The sequence below is a fragment of the Lissotriton vulgaris genome, chromosome 10 (assembly GCF_964263255.1).
Source record: "Lissotriton vulgaris chromosome 10, aLisVul1.2, whole genome shotgun sequence".
Lineage (NCBI taxonomy): Eukaryota > Metazoa > Chordata > Amphibia > Caudata > Salamandridae > Lissotriton > Lissotriton vulgaris.
Genome location: NC_141698.1, coordinates 47,210,626 through 47,229,166, shown reverse-complemented (window position 1 = coordinate 47,229,166; position 18,541 = coordinate 47,210,626). Strand labels below are relative to the sequence as shown.

The following is an 18,541-nucleotide window of genomic DNA, read 5'->3' as shown; positions in this document are numbered from 1 at the left end:
GGTTCCTGCGTATAGGGCGTTCCCGTAGTCCAGTCGGCTGGCGACGAGGCCCTGGGTGACCGTCTTTCTGGTTTCGGTGGGGATTCACCGGAAGATGTTTCGGAGCATACGCAGGGTGTTGAAACATGAGGACGAGACTGCGTTGACTTGCTTGGTCATCGTAAGGGAGGAGTCCAGGATAAATCCCAGGTTGCGTGCGTGGTCCGTGGGTGTCGGTGGGGTGCCCAGCATCGTGGGCCACCAGGAGTCGTCCCAGGCGGATGGGGATTGCCCGAGGATGAGAAGCTCTGTCTTGTGCGAGTTGAGCTTCAGACAGCTGTGCTTCAACAATTCTGTGACCTCTTTCATTCCCTCCTGGAAGTTGGTTTTGTCGGTGCATGGGTCTTTGGTGAGGGAGAGTATCAGTTAGGTGTCGTCGGTGTAGGAGATGATGTTCATGTTGTGTTTGTGTGCGATGGTGATTACATGAATTAGCGGCGATAAATCCGGAGAGTACAGGGATTTCCTTATTCTTAAGAAAGCCCTGTCTAGGCAGTGGCCTGCTCCTTGTGTTGCTGTAATATGTGGTGCAATCTTCCTCTGTGATCTATCCAGACTCCCAGGTACCTATATGCCACCACTACCTCTATAGGTTTTCCTTCGATGTACCAGACGCATTTTCTTGCTCGTTGTCTCAATACCATCATCACCTTAGTTTTTGCGATGTTGATCCCCTTCCATGCTCATGACGAGCTCAGCTCGTCATGAGGCACACTGGAGCTGTGCTTATGACGAGCTGAGCTCGTCATGAATAGAGGAATTCATGGAATGTCAGCACAGGAGGGGAATTGCCTTAGCAGCCAAGGTGTTAAAGTGTTTTTCTTGGAGTACTAGGCCAGTGAGACAAAGAGCCTCTGGAGACCCTGCGGGGTTTGGACAAGGAGAATCATTTAGTCTGTGTATTGCATAGATTGGATTTTGGTGGAAAAGCCTGAGAGGCTGTCAGCCATTCTGGCAGGTATGGCATATTTGTCTACACAATTCCAAAATCTCCTTTGACCTTTTGATTTTTATAATTTCATGAACAGTTGTCCAGGGTTGGTCTTCTTTCAACCTCTGGAGGGTGACTCTTCCTTTCCTGTCCTCCTTGCAAGTAATCAATACCTTCTCTCAGAGAGATGTGTATTCGGTGTCATCGTAGTTGTGTCTTCGCAGAAGGTTATTTAATTTACATTTTATTTTCACTATGATTTGCTTGTGTTCAATAATGGGTTGGGTTTTCGTTATGGCGTTATTTGGCTCTGGGATTTTATTTATGAATAGGTTTTCTCTTAGTTCATCCACTGTATTTTCCCATGATATTGCAGTCAATGGCTCATTGCAACCTTGTATCAATTTATCCAGGAAGTGGTCTATCCTCTCATTGATCACGTCCTGGTGGTCTGCAGTCCACCGTATGTTTCTTACTGGTTCAAAGTTGTCTTCTTTCCCGATCAACTGGGTTACTGGTCGGAGGCACTACAAGAGTAGCACTTTACACGTAAGAATGACCTGACACTTTCCGGTGAAGGAGTTACAGTAAATTCCTGCACTAAATGGAAGCAAGCAATCAAAACTCAGATGTAGTTCAGTGTGGCCATTCTAAAGCACGATACGTGTGTGTAAGCAGCTGGCAAGTCCCTGTTGCTGATAATATCTTACTAAACCTCTTGGAGTTAGAATAAAGAAGCCCTCTATTTGACTGGGGTGCACATATAATGGAAAACTACGGGCCCAATTTAAATTTTGTCAATCGGGCTGTCCTCCGCCATGCAATGAAGTAAAATACTCCATTGCCCTGGTGGAGGTCGCGACTGCCAAATTTAGAAATGCCCTTCGAGCCGACAGATGCTTGTAGCATTCACAGGAACCGCTGCCAGGAAGGTTTCTAGAAATGTACTTTGTCCTTTGGCAAAAAAAACTACCTTCTTCAAGGGTTTGTCGGTGGTGACGGGCAGCAAAAAAACAGCCAACATTTAAAAATTTAGAGTGGAACATTTGGATTCAAAGCACTACATCAAGGTCCTTTTATTCTGTCAATACCAGCATATAAAACAGGATTTAGAAAAGCCAATACCTCTTGGCTTTAAAAGGCCGAGCTATTGACTTTGGAAATAATTTGTGCCAACCGCTGGAAGCATGTGCACTCTCAGCTGGTGATCTTGCAATGGGTTTCTAATAAAGAAAACTCATTCTAGAGTTGGATGCCGATGCACATGCCTGTGTAGACACATGCACATACATGGGGCATGAAAGTTGCATACACATGCAGTGGGATGCATGGTTGCCATTTTTGATCTATTGTTCTAATATGGCCATATTAGAACAGTTAAGTTAACTGTAAAGAAAATACTGAAAAACAAGTCTGCATGGAGTGAAATGAAGGAGCAAGTACCCTGGTGGCACTTTGCAGTTGCTTGGACTTTATGTAAAATACAAAGAGACTAAAAGACATGGCAGTCAAATGCTTTGTATACAAATTCTAAATAATAATAAGTATCTGTTGCTTATATGTGAAAAAAGGTAGAGAAACCACAGATCAGGCAGGCATAGTTAGAATAGGATTAAAAAGCCTTTAATGGATGTCAGAGAAAAATATGGTTCTTATTGGTTTAATGTAAAGATGGTAATGGTTTTGAATTACGTTAACGAGAAGGCATAGTTTAAACACACAAAGATGACGACAGAATTTAAAGTATGGCTAAAAAATGGAAAGGAAAGAATGTTGGCAAAATCAAGTATTGGCCCACCAGCACAAACACTGAAACGCTTTTCTTTTAGGTGAATGTACACAAATGTGTGCAAGTGAAGAGGACAAATAGTGTCTGACAAGAGCCAATGGGTAAAGTCATTGCTTCCTCCATGCTTTACGGTGTGATGGGTGAAAACAAAGATATACAAAGCTCTCACCTAACTAACACATACATATACCCTTGCATAGAAGGGCTTTGGGTCAGTCAACTAATCTGGTAAACTGCCAGACATGTTTTGTTTCCACTCACCTTTTCAATGTCTTGATGGCCTTGTGCTTCCACTCACCAAAGCATACAGCAATGGCTCAAACACACAGAGTCCCCTGTCCACCAGTTCTTGAGTCCACCTGCCTCATTTTTTAATGGGCAGACCTTAAGTTTTGATTCATAGGAGGCCTGTTGCCTTTGTTGACAGAAAGCTTTCTCAGATAGGCTGGCAGAGGAAGGACCTTTCACTACCAGCCCTGTTTTTACTCTGAGGTGAGCCTGCGACCAAAGCCTGTATTTTACATAACTTTGTTTGCATTTATTAAATGTATTTCCTTATTTTTCTCACAATAGCAATGTCAGTGATGATTCACCCCACAAGGTGAGTTTAAATGCATAAATAGCCCTGCTGTTCCATAATTGAATAGGAAAGACTCCTTACTAAAGATACACATAGATTCTACCCATTCCAGTAGTAATCTTTTCTTAAATAACCACCTGGCAATGGAAGGTCAAAATTTACAAAATTATAGTGGAATTATCTGAAGAATCTCTGCAGTTCGAGCAGCTGAATTAAAAACCCTTGGAGTAGCAAGTGTATCATTTAACTGCCAGATTATTTACTTGCTAAGATCTACTAAAACATATTCTGCATTCAAAAATGACATAAATCTTGTGGTTCTGGATTTGACTTATCTTTTCTAGAGGAGTCCAGATTGGTTTCCTGTAAAAAAAATTAAATCTGCTCCAATGATCAGATGGCCAGAACTGTAAATATATGAATATATATATGAATATATATAAGACACACATTTTTTTATTTATAATTGCATGTATAAATATGTATTGTTCATCTCACTCACCACCATCCACTATCCTTGGGTTCCGGTGCAGAGTGCTGCCCGACGTGAAGAATTTCAACAAGTCAGGGGTGGTAAGCAGTGTGCGTGTCTGTGTATGTAAAAATATATATATATATATATTCACTGAAAAAACCATAGGTTATAGACCATATATAGTTAGGAATTAGCATTTACAAAACCTTGAAAATTCACTGAAAAAACCATAGGTTATAGACCATATATAGTTAGGGATTAGCATTTACAAAACCTTATTTTACTCACACAAAACCATTGAAATTCGCATATATAGTTAGTTGCACTAACTATATATCGTGCACCCGCAATCCCCTGCTGATGATGTCACATATTACATCATTCATGACATGGTCAGTGACATCACTGATGACATCATCCAGTGACTGTATGTTTCTGTAAAGTTAAAATATGTCTTACATATTGAAGAATGAGTGGATGTATAAGTGTGTGGATGAAGGATTTAGTAGGTGCATGACTGACTGTATGAGAGAGTGATTAAATGTGTCTCACTGAGAGCATGGGTTAGTGACTAAACTGTTTTAATTTGTGCATCATTATATCTGTTGTTCTGTAAACTGCTGAATGTCTTGAGCAGTAGCTATATGAGTAACTATATGGGTTATTGATTGGTTGCCCACGTATTTGTATGGGAGAGTGAGTGTGTGTGTGTGGGTGGCTGGGAGGTGTGTGACTCTGTGCATAGATGTGTGAACAGTTGATTCACTAGATGTATTGGTTCAAAACTGCATGTGGAAACAGCTGTATGGGTGGTTGACTGTGTGCATGAGTGTATTGGTGAGTGAATGGATATCTCAGTGCTACATGTCAAAGTAAGTACATATGTAAAAGACAGTTCATGTGAGAGTTGACATATATAAATTACTGTGTATAAGAGCCAGTGAATGTGTGAGTGGCTGCATGGATCATTGAACGCTTGTATCAGTGATTGTATAAGAGAGTAAATATGTGTTAGAATATGTTTGAATAAGTAAGGTGTGTATAACTGTATAGTTGAGGAAATGGAGGTGTGATTGATTCTTTGCATGACTGACTAGGTGTATGAGTAACTCCATGGATGAGTGACAATCTGTGAGTGTCTGTTTACACTGAGTGTATCTAAGGTTATATTAGAGTCTTAAGAGGTTCATCGTATTATCACATGAATGATGTCATCAGTGATGTCATTTGAGTTGTCAACAGTGATGTCATCAGTGATGTCACTGACCATGTCATGAATGATGTAATATGTGACATCATCATCAGTGGATTGCTGGTGCGCGATATATAGTTAGGGCAAATAACTATATATGCGAATTTCAATGGTTTTGTGTGAGTAAAATAAGGTTTTGTAAATGCTAATCCCTAACTATATATGGTCTATAACCTATGGTTTTTTCAGTGAATTTCAATGTTTTTTTAATAGCAGATATCAAAAGCTGTGAAATGTATTCTTCTTTTAAAGAAAAATATATTTTATATATTTTTAATATAATTTTTTATGCATCTGCCAAACCCTGACCTCTTAATAGTGCACTGTGGTGGAAATGATTTGGGCACTATGACTGGGGTTGGTCTGGAAATGCTTTTAAAGGACACCTTTCATCTTTTGTTGACACTTTTTCCCCAAACTGCCTTTGGTATATTCCAATATATGCCAAAGACAGAAATGGAACTGGTCCAACCAATTTGTCCACAATTTGAGAAAGCACGGAAACGTGTGAATAAATCTGTTTCTGCTTACATGAGAGACTTTAGAATGGGTTCAATATACAACAATAACTTATGTTACAGCATGCAAGACATCTACAGAGAAGAAGGTGTGCACTTCTCAGATGAGGGGAATGGAATATTCCTCCTGAATTTAAGACTGTGCATTTGAACCTACTTGTAGGTACCTAAATGAGCCACAGAACCCAATTACTCTTTTCAGAGCTACCCTACCTCTGATCATTCAAAACGTTTATCGTTTTCTAACTTTTTTCACTATTTTTCAGCACAGTACGCTCCCCGGTACGCTTACCGGTGCGCGAACCGGGCGCTCCCCCCGCGAATTTAAATTTTTTTAATTTTCTTTTATTTTTTTGCCTATTTGAGCGTCCTAAGCCCCCCTCAGAAAACCTAGAGGGTCAGGAAGTGTCTACCGTGCCCCCTTCTACCCATTCCGAACATTGTTCGCCCTCCATCTTGTGTCTCAATTCTACCGTAACTCAAAATGAAGGACTCCCGTAACGCTGCCGGTACGCGTACCGGGGCGCGCACCGGTAAGCACTCGCTAAAAAAGGTGGGAAAGTAATTTACAGAAAAACCACTGGAGACACTTTCATCAAATATAGACTAAGCCCTACTACATAGCAGTCCCTACCATTTACCCAAATTTGATAGAATTCCATTGAGACATTTATGCTGTATGCCTGACTAGATATCCTGAGGTAAATTACATGACAAAAACATATGAAGTGTTAGAATTGACAACCAATTAAAATGTTACTTTCATTTTCTACTATTATTTCATGACATTTGATTGGTTATGTACCTGAATATATATATAAAGAAAGAGAGAGAAACACAGCCATTTTGACTACTACTTCCTGAAGTACATTTCAAGAGCATTTTCACTGACAACTTAAACTTCTTTTTGAAAGGTAAGATGTTAATTTAACAATTTGAAAGGAGAACTATGTTATGCACTTTAAATTAATTGAGGAAAACGTTTTGAGAGTTATATACTGTCCCTCTATAAGAGTTAGTCATTGAGAAAGGCTTAATTATTTAAAATATTGATTGAGTTAGGCTTCTGTGGTATAATTATGAATTTACTCAGGCTTCATCACAGGCACTTTTTAATAGTTCTACTTCCTGCCTGAAACCATACAGTGCCCAAAGATAACTTCACTGTTAAAAACTCACAAGTACCTGTCGGAACTTAAACCCAACAGTGCCCTATCTCTACTGATATTTTTTTTTTAATGAAATTTACAGCAAGAAAATGGAAGCTCAACAAAAAGAAAATAATATTTCATTTGAAATTAAGATTGAAAACATTCCTAAGGAAGAAAATGAAGAAATAGACTTTTTGGATGACTCTGTAGACCAAGAATTAATTCAATGTGTTGAAGAATGTGAATCATGAAATGATAAGGAGGACATACCAGATGAATTAATGTTACAAATTCTTTTAGATTTTGACAAATCAGAACAATAATTTTAAAAGTTAAAATTGTTTTAGACATTATTCTTTTTTATATGAAAATTATGAAATAGTACCCAAAAAGATATAATATAAAGTGAGACTTAAAATATACTGTGCAACTTTTTTGTATTACATAGTAAGTTTGCTCATAGTTACTTCCTTTCTCCAACTATATTATCTCCAATGTGTATTTAACATCTCTTTATCATCGCCTGCCTCCATATTGTTTCTGCTTTACTGACAGACTATGGTATGAATTCCATATACCACAATAACTTCTGAAACAACATGCAAGATATCTACAAAGGAGACGGTGTATATTAATTTTTAGACTCTGTATTGGTACCGTCATGTTGCTACTTAAATAAATAAAAACAAAAAAAAAACAACAAAAAGAACAATCAATAAACATACAATATTTGTAAAGTCTATCTTTCTTTTTTCCCCATAGTAAGCTCCCCGGACCGCTTCCCGGAGCGCGTACCGGGCGCCCCCCCCCCCCGCAAAAAAAAAAATGTTTTTTTTTGCCCCGCAGGGCCCTTTTAAAGCCCCCACATCAAACCTAGGGGTTCTGGGAGGATCTACTCTGCCCCCTTATGGTCATTTTCCCCTTTGTTTTGGCCACCTCTTGTGTCTCGATCCTACCCAGACACAAGATGGCGGCCGCTCCGGACTGTTTTGAATGTTTACAGACACCCGAGAGCCAATCAGCTTTCCATGCGCAAGTCGCGTGGCGCGCCCGGTGCTCTCCCCGGTGCGCGTACCGGGGCGCGCTTACAGATATATATATTTTTTTTAACCTAAATTACTCAAAATCCACTAGAGCACATATCTTGACTCCTAGCAAAGGCACATCGGACTACCATTCCCTACAATTTTGCCAAGTTTCATAGAAATCCATTCTGCCGTTCAAGCTAAAAGTGAGTCCAACCGCCCTATGGAAAACTCAATGTTAAAAACACGTTTTGGGACCCCCCTTTTTTCTCGGCCCCCACTTCAGGAAACCCCCCCAAACTTTTAGGGGACGCTCAGAAACAAAATTTGCAATTTTCCTGAAAATTTCAACCAATTCCGTCCATCAACGCCAAAGTTATTCAACATAGAATTTTCAGAAATCCCTATTCAAAAAAATCCTAACTATATATACCTACTGGCGACCGCCAGTAGGTAATATATATATACTAGCAGCCCGTCCCGACGTTGTCCGGGTATGAATTGCTGCCAGCCAGTAGTATTTGGTTTTGCAGGATTTCGTTTTGATAGCATTTCTTATCTGTGACAGGCCTGTGAAACGCTCCGATTCACAATGCACAGCTGATGCACTTAAGAGTGCGCGTTCAGTAGTGTGTGATCTTGAGTTTCCCTACTTTATTTTTCCTTGCAATATTATATAGCGCAAACTCGACAACATGGCATGAGCACAATTTACATTACAAAAGAACACATTCATTTGTGGTAGGTACGGGGAGACAAAGTGTTTTGCCTGGAATCACAGGATGTTGAGCTGATGCCGAGATTCTAACGTAGCTCCCCAGCTCTAAAGTTCGCAATTCTAGAACTTGTGGCGGGAGGTGTGTCTAAAACTGTATGTCGGTGCTGGCCATCAATGAGAGAGACCTGTGCATTTTTCAAATGGGTGGTGAAAATATATGAGTATGTTGCTGGAGATGTGGCCCGCCGTGCCACCAATGTACTTACCGGGGGAGGGTAACTGCCCATTATTCCGCAACTTTCTTTCCGCATACCATCACTCCACATACTTTCATTACGAAAGTACCATGACACCGCAATGCCATTGTAAAGCATGGCATTACATTTTATATGCTTTTACCATGCATACATTTACAACGAAATTCATTGTAAATGCATGAATGGTAAAAGCATGTTTTTTTTAAATGTTTGGATAAAGTAAGTATGGGTATAGGGGTATATGTTTTGGAGTACTGAGGTATATGTTTTGGGGTGTTTGGGTATTTTAAGGGTTCAGATAGAGTTTTGGGTTATGGGGTACAGGGGTAGTTTCAGGGTTTAGGGCTAGGTTTGGGTTTTGGGGTATAGGGGTATTTTTAGGGTTCAGGGGTAGGTTTGGGTTTTGGGGTACAGGGGAATTTTAAGGGTTCAGGGGTAGGTTTGGGTTTTGGGGTACAGGGGAATTTTAAGGGTTCAGAGGTAGGTTTGAGTTTTGGGGTACAGGGTTATTTTTAGGGTTCAGTACTAGGTTTGGGTTTAGGGGTATAGGGGTATTTTTAGGGTTCAGGGCTTGGTTTGGGTTTTGGGGTACAGGGGTATTTTTAGGGTTCAGGGGTAGGTTTGGGTTTTGGTGTACAGGGGTATTTTAAGGGTTCAGGGCTAGGTTTGGGTTTTGGGGTACAGGGATATTTTAGGGTTCAGGGGTAGGTTAGGGTTTTGGGGTACAGGGGTATTTTTAGGGTTTAGGGATAGGTTTGGGTTTTGGGGTACAGGGTATATTTATGGGGTTAAGATCGGTTAGTGTTTAAGGGTGTTGGGGTATTTTAAGGAGTAAGGGTGGGCTATGATTATGGGGCGCAGGGGTATTTAAAGGGAGCAGGGTGGGATTAGCACACAATATGAGACATGGCATGAAGGGCGGAACGTACCACACGCCCCCAGCATTTGTCATGCCCCTAGCACACGCCCACGGCACAACGCAGACACGCCCACAAGGGACTACTTTGCTGGCACGGTTCTTTTATCTTTTAAATGTATATGGTGGGAGTCTGCATAGCCTATGTCCTTCTGCTGCAACTACCCTTTCCAACGCTGTATTGGGTGTTGTGATATATATTACCTACTGGCGGTCGCCAGTAGGTAGTTATAGTTAGGATCTACTTTCCATAGGAAATCCGCAACATTATATTGGGAATAACTTTGGCGCCGGTGGACGAACCTTGGCAAATTTCTCAAAGTTCGTGGCCCGCTCCGCTCCTTCCCTGAAAATGTGGGGGAGATTCGTCAAGCGAGGCCGAGATAAAAGGGGGGTCCCAAAACGTGTTTTCTCCATGTTAATTTCCATAGGGCGGTCAAACTCACTTTTAGCCCGAACGGCTGAATGGATTTCCACCAAACTTGGCAAAATTGTAGGGACTGGTACCCCGATGTGCCTTTGCTATGTCTCAAGATATATGCTCCAGTGGTTTTTACGAAAATTAACTTTGCAAAAATATATATTGGGCTACATTGGGCTATATATATGTTAGAGCCCAAATGTAGCCCAATGTAGCCCAAAGATGGCCACCAGAGACAAAAAAAAACAAATGTAGCCCAAATATCAGCCAGATGTAGCCCAACTATAGCCCAATGACAGAATGTCCCAGAGTGTTCTAAAGAACAACTAGAGCGCTAACAGTCTTACTTATGACAAAAGTATGGCACACCTGAAGTCATCTTGATTGGAATAAAGTGTTAACACTTAAAACATTTAATTTGCAAAGGAACGAAATGAGGGGGTTCATTTTGCCGTAGAAATTATGATTAGTGCTGAAGAAAGAAAAATTAGGGCACATTTTGAGTGACTTCTCAAATCCTCTTATATTTCCTTAAAAAAATTCTGATACGCAGTCTCCCAAGATGGCCACCAGAGACAAAAGAGCCCAAATGTAGCCCAAATATCAGCCAGATGTAGCCCAACTATAGCCCAATGACAGAATGTCCCAGAGTGTTCTAAAGAATAACTAGAACGCAAACAGTCTTACTTATGACAAAAGTATGGCACACCTGAAGTCATCTTGATTGGAATAAAGTGGTAACACTTAATACATTTAATTTGAAAAGGAACAAAATGAGGGGGTTCATTTTGCCATAGAAATTTTATATATATATATATATATATATATATATATATATATATTCACTGAAAAAACCATAGGTTTCACACCAGTTATAGTTAGGAATTAGCATTTAAAAAACCTATTACATTCACTGAAATAACCATAGGTTTCACACCAGTTATAGTTAGGTGGGAATTTTACTCGCATAAAACCATTGAAATTCCCACGTTATAGTTAGTTGGACTCACTATAACTTGCGCGTGCAATGCACTGCTGATGACGTCACATATTACATCACTCATGACATGGTTAGTGACATCACTCATGACATCACTGATGACATCTCAAATGACATCACTGACGACATCATCCAGTGAATGTGTTCTTTCTGAAAAATAAATATTTTTTATATATGTATATCTAAAGGTTGATGGAAGAATAAATGGGTAAATAAATGTCTAAATGGATGTTTTTTTTTGGTGTAAAATTGATTGGTTAACCGACTTATTAAATGTATCTTAGTGAATACATATATTAGCGAGTGATGTTTACATATTTAAATATCTGTATCTGTGTCTCACTTTGTGTATAAGTGGCTGCATGGGCTGGTGAGTAGCTACATGAGTGTGTATATGGATTATTAGTTGTTTTTTTGAGTATCAGTATCACTGTCTGTATGGTTCGGTGGGGGATATTACTTAGAGCACAGATGCATGAATGAGTGACTCACTATTTGTATGTATTTTGAAGACAGCATGTGTGCAAGACTGTATGGGTGGATGATTTTGTGTATGGGTGGGTTAGTGAGTATGTGTTTTTATAATTGATTGTTTAAGAGAGTAAATATGTTTCCGTTTCTGTAGAAGTATGTGTAGTGGTGTGCATATAGCAGTATAATCAAGTAAATGGTTTTTTGATAGTTTATTTGCATGTGTGAATTTGTGTGTGAGTAACTATATGGATGAGTATTAGTGTGTAACAGGATGTATAGGTGTATGAGTACATATGATGAGTAAGTACATGCATAAGTGACTATATAGAACTGTTGGTGAATGAGTGGATGTGCATGTAGATGTTCGAATTACCTAATAAGTTGTTGTAATTGGTATTGGTTTCTCCTTTTTTAAGAAAATGTTAGTTTCTATTTTTGAATATGTGTGTCAAAGGTTATTTTATGCTGATAGGAGGTCTGCTACTTTGTCACAAGGATGTTGTCATCGGTGATGTAATATGTGACGTCATCAGCAGTTCATTGCACGCGCAAGTTATAGTGAGTCCAACTAACTATAAAGTGGGAATTTCAATGGTTTTATGCGAGTAAAATTTCCACCTAACTATAACTGGTGTGAAACCTATGGTTTTTTTCAGTGAATATATATACATATATATATATACGCTGCCTACCAATACTGACTTGTTGACAATATTTATGCTGGGCAGCACTCTGCACCGGATCCCGACTATAGTGGTAAGTCCATAATTTGGGTTCACTCTTGTGTGCTCAAGCAAACCATTCTGTGCGTTCAATCCAGTTTCTATGTGGTAGATTAAATTAATAGGATTACATTGTGATCATTAGTGGGTTGAAGTATTGTCTACACCGCGATACCCCCCCCCCCCCCCCCCGACGCTCTACATTTCCAAACGGAGGTTACCGGCACAAGGGGAGAGAGGAGGCAAAGCTTTTGCCTGAAAAGGGAGACTGGAACTGACTTACACCCCTCAAAGGAACTGCAAAGGAGTGGGGCCCACCATCCAACCTGGTTTGGGGCTTCACCTCTTGCCTGAGAGACCCTATCACTGTATAGGCACTCATGGAGGACTCCAACTCCCAAGATACAGCAGCCGGGAGGTGGAGCGCGAGATGTCCTGCAACCCCGTGGGTGGAGGAGGGGCAAGTAACCACCTGACTGGGCATGGCCACAATATCAGCTTAAACATCAGCAGACCCCCAGGACATTGTTTTAACTTTGAAACGGGCACTGAGGAAGCTATTTATGAGAAACGCGTCTGCCTTGCGTTTCAAGGTTGCTGTACACAGAGCGCTGGAACGAATAAAAGTCAGCTGCAGTTTATCCCGGAGATGTCTCTTTCTTTTGTCCTTACCTGGAGAAAGACTAGCTGTCGTCTTTTGCCAGCTTGCAGGGGCTGGCTTTAGCGAGATGCCCTCTCGTTCTGGCAGTATCGTGGGACACCTGCAACCTTTGGTTGAAGTATTGTCTACACCGCGATACCCCCCCCCCCCCCGACGCTCTACATTTCCAAACGGAGGTTACCAGCACAAGGGGAGAGAGGAGGCAAAGCTTTTGCCTGAAAAGGGAGACTGGAACTGACTTACACACCTCAAAGGAACTGCGAAGGAGTGGGGCCCACCATCCAACCTGGTTTGGGGCTTCACCTGTTGCCTGAGAGACCCTATCACTGTATAGGCACTCATGGAGGACTCCAACTCCCAAGATGCAGCAGCCGGGAGGTGGAGCGCGAGATGTCCTGCAACCCCGCAGGTGGAGGAGGGGCAAGTAACCACCTGACTGGGCGTGGTCACAATATCAGCTTAAACATCAGCAGACCCCCAGGACATTGTTTTAACTTTGAAACGGGCACTGAGGAAGCTATTTATGCGAAACACGTCTGCCTTGCGTTTCAAGGTTGCTGTACACAGAGCGCTGGAATTAATAAAAGTCAGCTGCAGTTTATCCCGGAGATGTCTCGTTCTTTTGTCCTTACCTGGAGAAAGACTAGCTGTCATTTATATATATATATATATACGCTGCCTACCAATACTGACTTGTTGACAATATTTATGCTGGGCAGCACTCTGCACCGTATCCCGACTATAGTGGTAAGTCCATAATTTGGGTTCACTCGTGTGTGCTCAAGCACACCATTCTGTGCGTTCAATCCAGTTTCTATGTGGTAGATTAAATTAATAGGATTACATTGTGATCATTAGTGGGGGGTTGTATGTGCGTTCATGTAGATGGTGCCAACAACACCACACATTTCCAACCCAACATAAACATTTTGTTAAGTATGACTATTACTTTAAAAAAAGGTCATGGAAATGCAAACCTAATCATGCAAATACCTATAAAGCATTCCACAATCAGTAACAGCTTGCAAAGGAACAGGGTAGCCATCTTGAAGTTGGTGTTGCACGGTCTTGTGCTTTTAGGCACAATGAGGCCGCATTTCTATACTTCTGACTCACCAGTAACACGCCTCTCTGCCTTGCAAAACCACTCAAAGGATGCAAATGGTGCCAGAGCATCACACAACTGCTGAGTGTGTACACTGCATTTAGCAGAACATTGTGCCTGCAAACATAAAACTCGTAAATGCAAGAAGGTACTTCCTTTTATTAGAAGTGTGCCAGGTTTAAGGTCTTATAAGAGTTGGTCAATTACTGAAAATACCACATAAATCCTACTTCTTGTGGAGAATGACCTGAAGAAATGAAAGTGAACATCAGGCTTTGGATGGAACAAGGAACTGAATCAGGTAGACAGGAGACTCATGGAGTGGGCACTTTGGAGGTGTGAGTACTGGGGAAGACATTTGGAGATGAGAAATGGTTGAATATTAAGCCTCTGTAGCCAGGGCAAGGGTTTATCAAATGATATTGCAACATGTTCAGGTGTCCAGAGAAATGAGCCAGTGTTGCTGCCTGTTCTACTGATTTTTGCTCACCGCTTCAAACCACTGGAACAACCGCATATGTCTCAATATAAAAAATAAAGGTAATCAAAACTGAAAAAAGAGATTTATGACTTTACTGTATGCAAATAATGTGTTAATGCATACAGTTAATGTGCAAATAACTCCAACCGTATTATTCACCTCTTATTCTAGGTACTGAAAGGTGCTCAGGCATTGAAGTCACAGACATTTATCGATACGATGAACGGGACCACATGCGAATACAATCACGATCCCAATGGGTTCAAAGTTGAGTACTTGATCTCAGGTCAGGAATCTCTGGTGTGGTGCTGAAGATTGTAGCGTTAAGCTGTTTTTAAGAAATAACCTTTTCATTTTCTGCACCTGTTCTATTGGGATGTTCCCCAGAAGCCAGTCTGAAACATCTGCACCCATCTTGTACACCCCTGTGCACCCTTGACCACACACCTCTCATGTTCATCCAACATGCAAACAGGTTTGCTAGCACCAATAATAACATATGTGCAACACAAAGCTTACTAAAGTGTTATTAGTAGATTGAAGGACATCCAAGACTTCGAAAAAATAATTTGGAGATACAAGGGGTCTTGGCGGCAATACAGTTTGCTAGTCTAGTGAGCATGTGGTCCAAGAGTTGTCTCATATACATCAATAATTCAGATAATTCCCGCTTTATTTTATATGGCTGAGATCCCCGCCACCCCCTCTCAACACAATCCCCAAAGGATGGGAAACCGGAAACAGTTCTGAAGTTTTTGGAAGAGGGAGGGAGTGACCCTCCCGGCCGTATTTATTAAAATATGAAACAAAATTAAAACATTAAATCAACAGTTTCATATTAATGTACAATTTCATTACCACATTGCGATGTTTGGCTAACCTTAACAGATTCTCTAATACAAAGGTTCTCCTAGCCGAACTAACATCCTACAAAACATTTACTTGAAATTTTGAAATTGTACATCCTAACGTTTAAGGGCCAACGGCAAGGTCGTAACCGGTGTCAAGATCCCTAACCCAGAAATATCGCCCTCACTTGTGAGGGGCGGCCCAGAGGCGTACCTCAAGTGCAATTACCAATTTCCCTTGACTTGACGGGGGCCCCACTAAAACTCGACGCCACTTAGAGGTCGTACGAGGACTCGTGTGAGGTATCTAGAAGGTAGCGTAGACCCCCCCCCCGAACCCCACACAACTTACCACATCTGCCGTCGCAGACGTCCTGGCCCCGGGAAATTCCCCAGGAGGGGGCTGTAACCCCTCCTACCCAGGAAGGGGCCTTGACCGCCTTTCCTTTTCTTTCGGCGACCCATCCTTAGAAGGGACCGCCTCCCCGTTGAGGGGCCAATGGCCACCTCCCCCGAGCGCTCCCATCCGTGTTGGGTGACGCCCACTCATAGGGATCTTCCAATTAGTGCTCACCGATCATGACCTTACCGCCACAGGCCGGATAGTTGACCGGCTATCCGGACCCCCCACAAAACTCCTACCTAGAGGTCATGTTATAACGTTTTCAGCCATGCTAAGAAGTCTCCTATGAGTACCTCATTCCCCACCCGAGACAAATGCACACCATCCCCCAAATACATACTGTCATCATTAATACACCCATGCGAGATATAATGCAGTGTTTTGGAACGGAACAATCTACCGACTTTGTTATTAAGCTTTCTAACAGAATGATTCAAAGCGGGAACAGAAATAGCCCCCCGCCACACCTTTCGTGGGATCATATGGGACCACGCAATTGTGCACCCTGGAACTCTCCGCGCTAACCAACTTACAGTGGAAAGCATCGCCTCGAGGAGAAGTCGTCTACCAGTGGTGACCAAATCATTGCCCCCAAGATGTACTATGACTATAGACGGCGGTGACCTCGTCCGCCCTAACAAACCCTCGAAAAATGATTGAAACTGGTCAATACAGAGACCGCCTCTTCCGTAGAAGGACACCCTGTACCCGTATTCCCCAGCTACGTGAATCATGTCACCTGCCTTGAATACGTCCGCGGCACGCCTCACGTATGAGTGGCCCACGACCCACACCTCCTTTTTCACAGCCGGTGATGTCTGACAGCTGGCCTGGTGTTGGGTCGACTGCATAGTCCGCCCCGCCTCGTAGGCTTGCGCAACTGAAAACCAAACAAAAACAAGAAGCGTGAGTACATCGTTACAGCTTCACAACATGTGCAACCGCACATACCTTTTATAACAATTGGAGGACCAACGCCCCACCCGTTTAACTTGTTCCACATTCAAACCCCTGGCTGTAGCTTCTGTAGCAGCCCCTATCCGAAAGGAATGGGTCCCAAACTCGCCCGGGTTCAAGCCCGCAGCGGCAATCGACATCGCAAGCACCCGCTGAAACTGAAATTTTGTCAGTGGGGTGGCGTCAGCGTGTCTCAACAAGGTCCCCCCCCCATGATGCCACCCTTCGTGCTAGGTAATCTTCTAAACACTTTACCGGACACATGGAGGACCCGGGAATCCTGCGTATAATTATGCAGTCACCCATCCCACTCTGATCGGTCTTGGACCTGACAAATGAGACAGTCATTGTCTCCCCTCTGATCTGAACGTGCTCCTGGCACAAACCTCCTGTCACATCCTGCTTGTTCCTCGCCACTAGTTCGCTTACCCGCATCGCCCCATGAAATGCCAGCGTAAAAGCGGCTCGGAATAACACTGTCTCATACTGAGATGAACATGTAGCAGGGAGTGTGGATAACAACAGGGCCAACCTATCCAAACCTATCGGGCGCCTCTCATCTACTCTGCGACCCTCAAGGCGTTACCACCCACGTAGCGCTTTTTGTACAACGAAAGACGCTGTCGGGTCCTGGATCCCATGAGCCCTAGCAACGAAGGAAATGGCACCCGATGCCTCTGAGCCGTGGCCACCGATTTCCCGGCCAGATGTAAGGACATCAGAAAATTCACCACCCATTCCTCGTGGCCCCAAAGCCCCTCTCTATCAGTCCCCAAAAAGGCTAAATAGGACCGGAACGCCCCTTCATATGCCTTCCTCGTCCTGGGTGCTAAACTCTCTCCCACGAGGTTACGAAGTTCGGGGCACCGAGAGACCAGAGAGCTTCGGGAAAGGGTGCCGGCTCCGGGTCCGCTGTGGGAAGAAAACCCCAGAAAGCCTGCATACGAAAACGAGACAGTGCATCAGCCGCCTGGTTCATTACCCCCGGGACATGTCTTGCTTTGAATAGCACATTCAATTGCATACACAGTAAAACAATTTCCTTGAGCAGTCTCAAAATCAATTTGCATCGTGCTGCCTGGCTATTGATACACTCGACCACGGTCATATTGTCAGACCAAAATACCACAGAGTGATCTTTGAACCCTTCGGGCCAAGTTCTCGGGGCCACCAAAATGGGGAAAAGTTCCAGGAAAGCGATGTTACTCGTCAGTCCGTTGTCATGCCACCATGCCGGCCACTTTTGTGCAGACCATCTTGTGCCGAAAATGGCACCAAAACCTATGCTCCCTGCCGAATCTGTCCACAGCCCCAGCTCCTCAGAGGACACGGCCGGTTTGTTCCAGACGACTCGACCATTGAAATCCGCCAGAAATGCCAACCAAATGCGCATGTCCTGGCGTACCTCAGCCGAGAGCCTTGTGCGATGATGGCCCTCCTTCAGGCCGACCATGGCTTGAGCAATTGAACGGGAAAAGGGACGGGCCATTGGTATAACCCTCAGGGCAAAATTCAACTGACCCACTAACTGCTGCAATTGATGCAGCTTAACCTTAGATCCACATATACACATTTGCAGGGATGCCCGGAACTTTAACACTTTGTCAGCTGGTAAACGAAAACAACCTTCTCCGGAGTCTAACTCGATCCCCAGAAACTCGAGGCAAGTAGAAGGACCCACAGTCTTACCTGGTGCCAATGGCACGCCAAACTGATTCATCAAGACACAAAATTCGGCCAAGGCCTGACCACATTCCGGATCCCCGGCTGCCCCCAGGAACAAAAAATCATCGAGGTAATGCATGACATGTTGGAAAC

At 42.7% G+C, this 18,541-nt stretch overlaps 1 protein-coding gene across 1 annotated transcript in view; it reads left to right on the top strand.

Annotated features, from left to right (window-relative positions):
• LOC147684562 (metalloproteinase inhibitor 1-like) overlaps positions 1-18,541 on the top strand; it is a 58,216-nt gene that overhangs the window by 15,931 nt on the left and 23,744 nt on the right. The window contains exon 3 of the mRNA XM_086942365.1: positions 14,687-14,801. Coding sequence (XP_086798491.1) covers positions 14,687-14,801 — 115 coding nt within the window. The remainder of the gene's footprint in view (positions 1-14,686; positions 14,802-18,541) is intronic.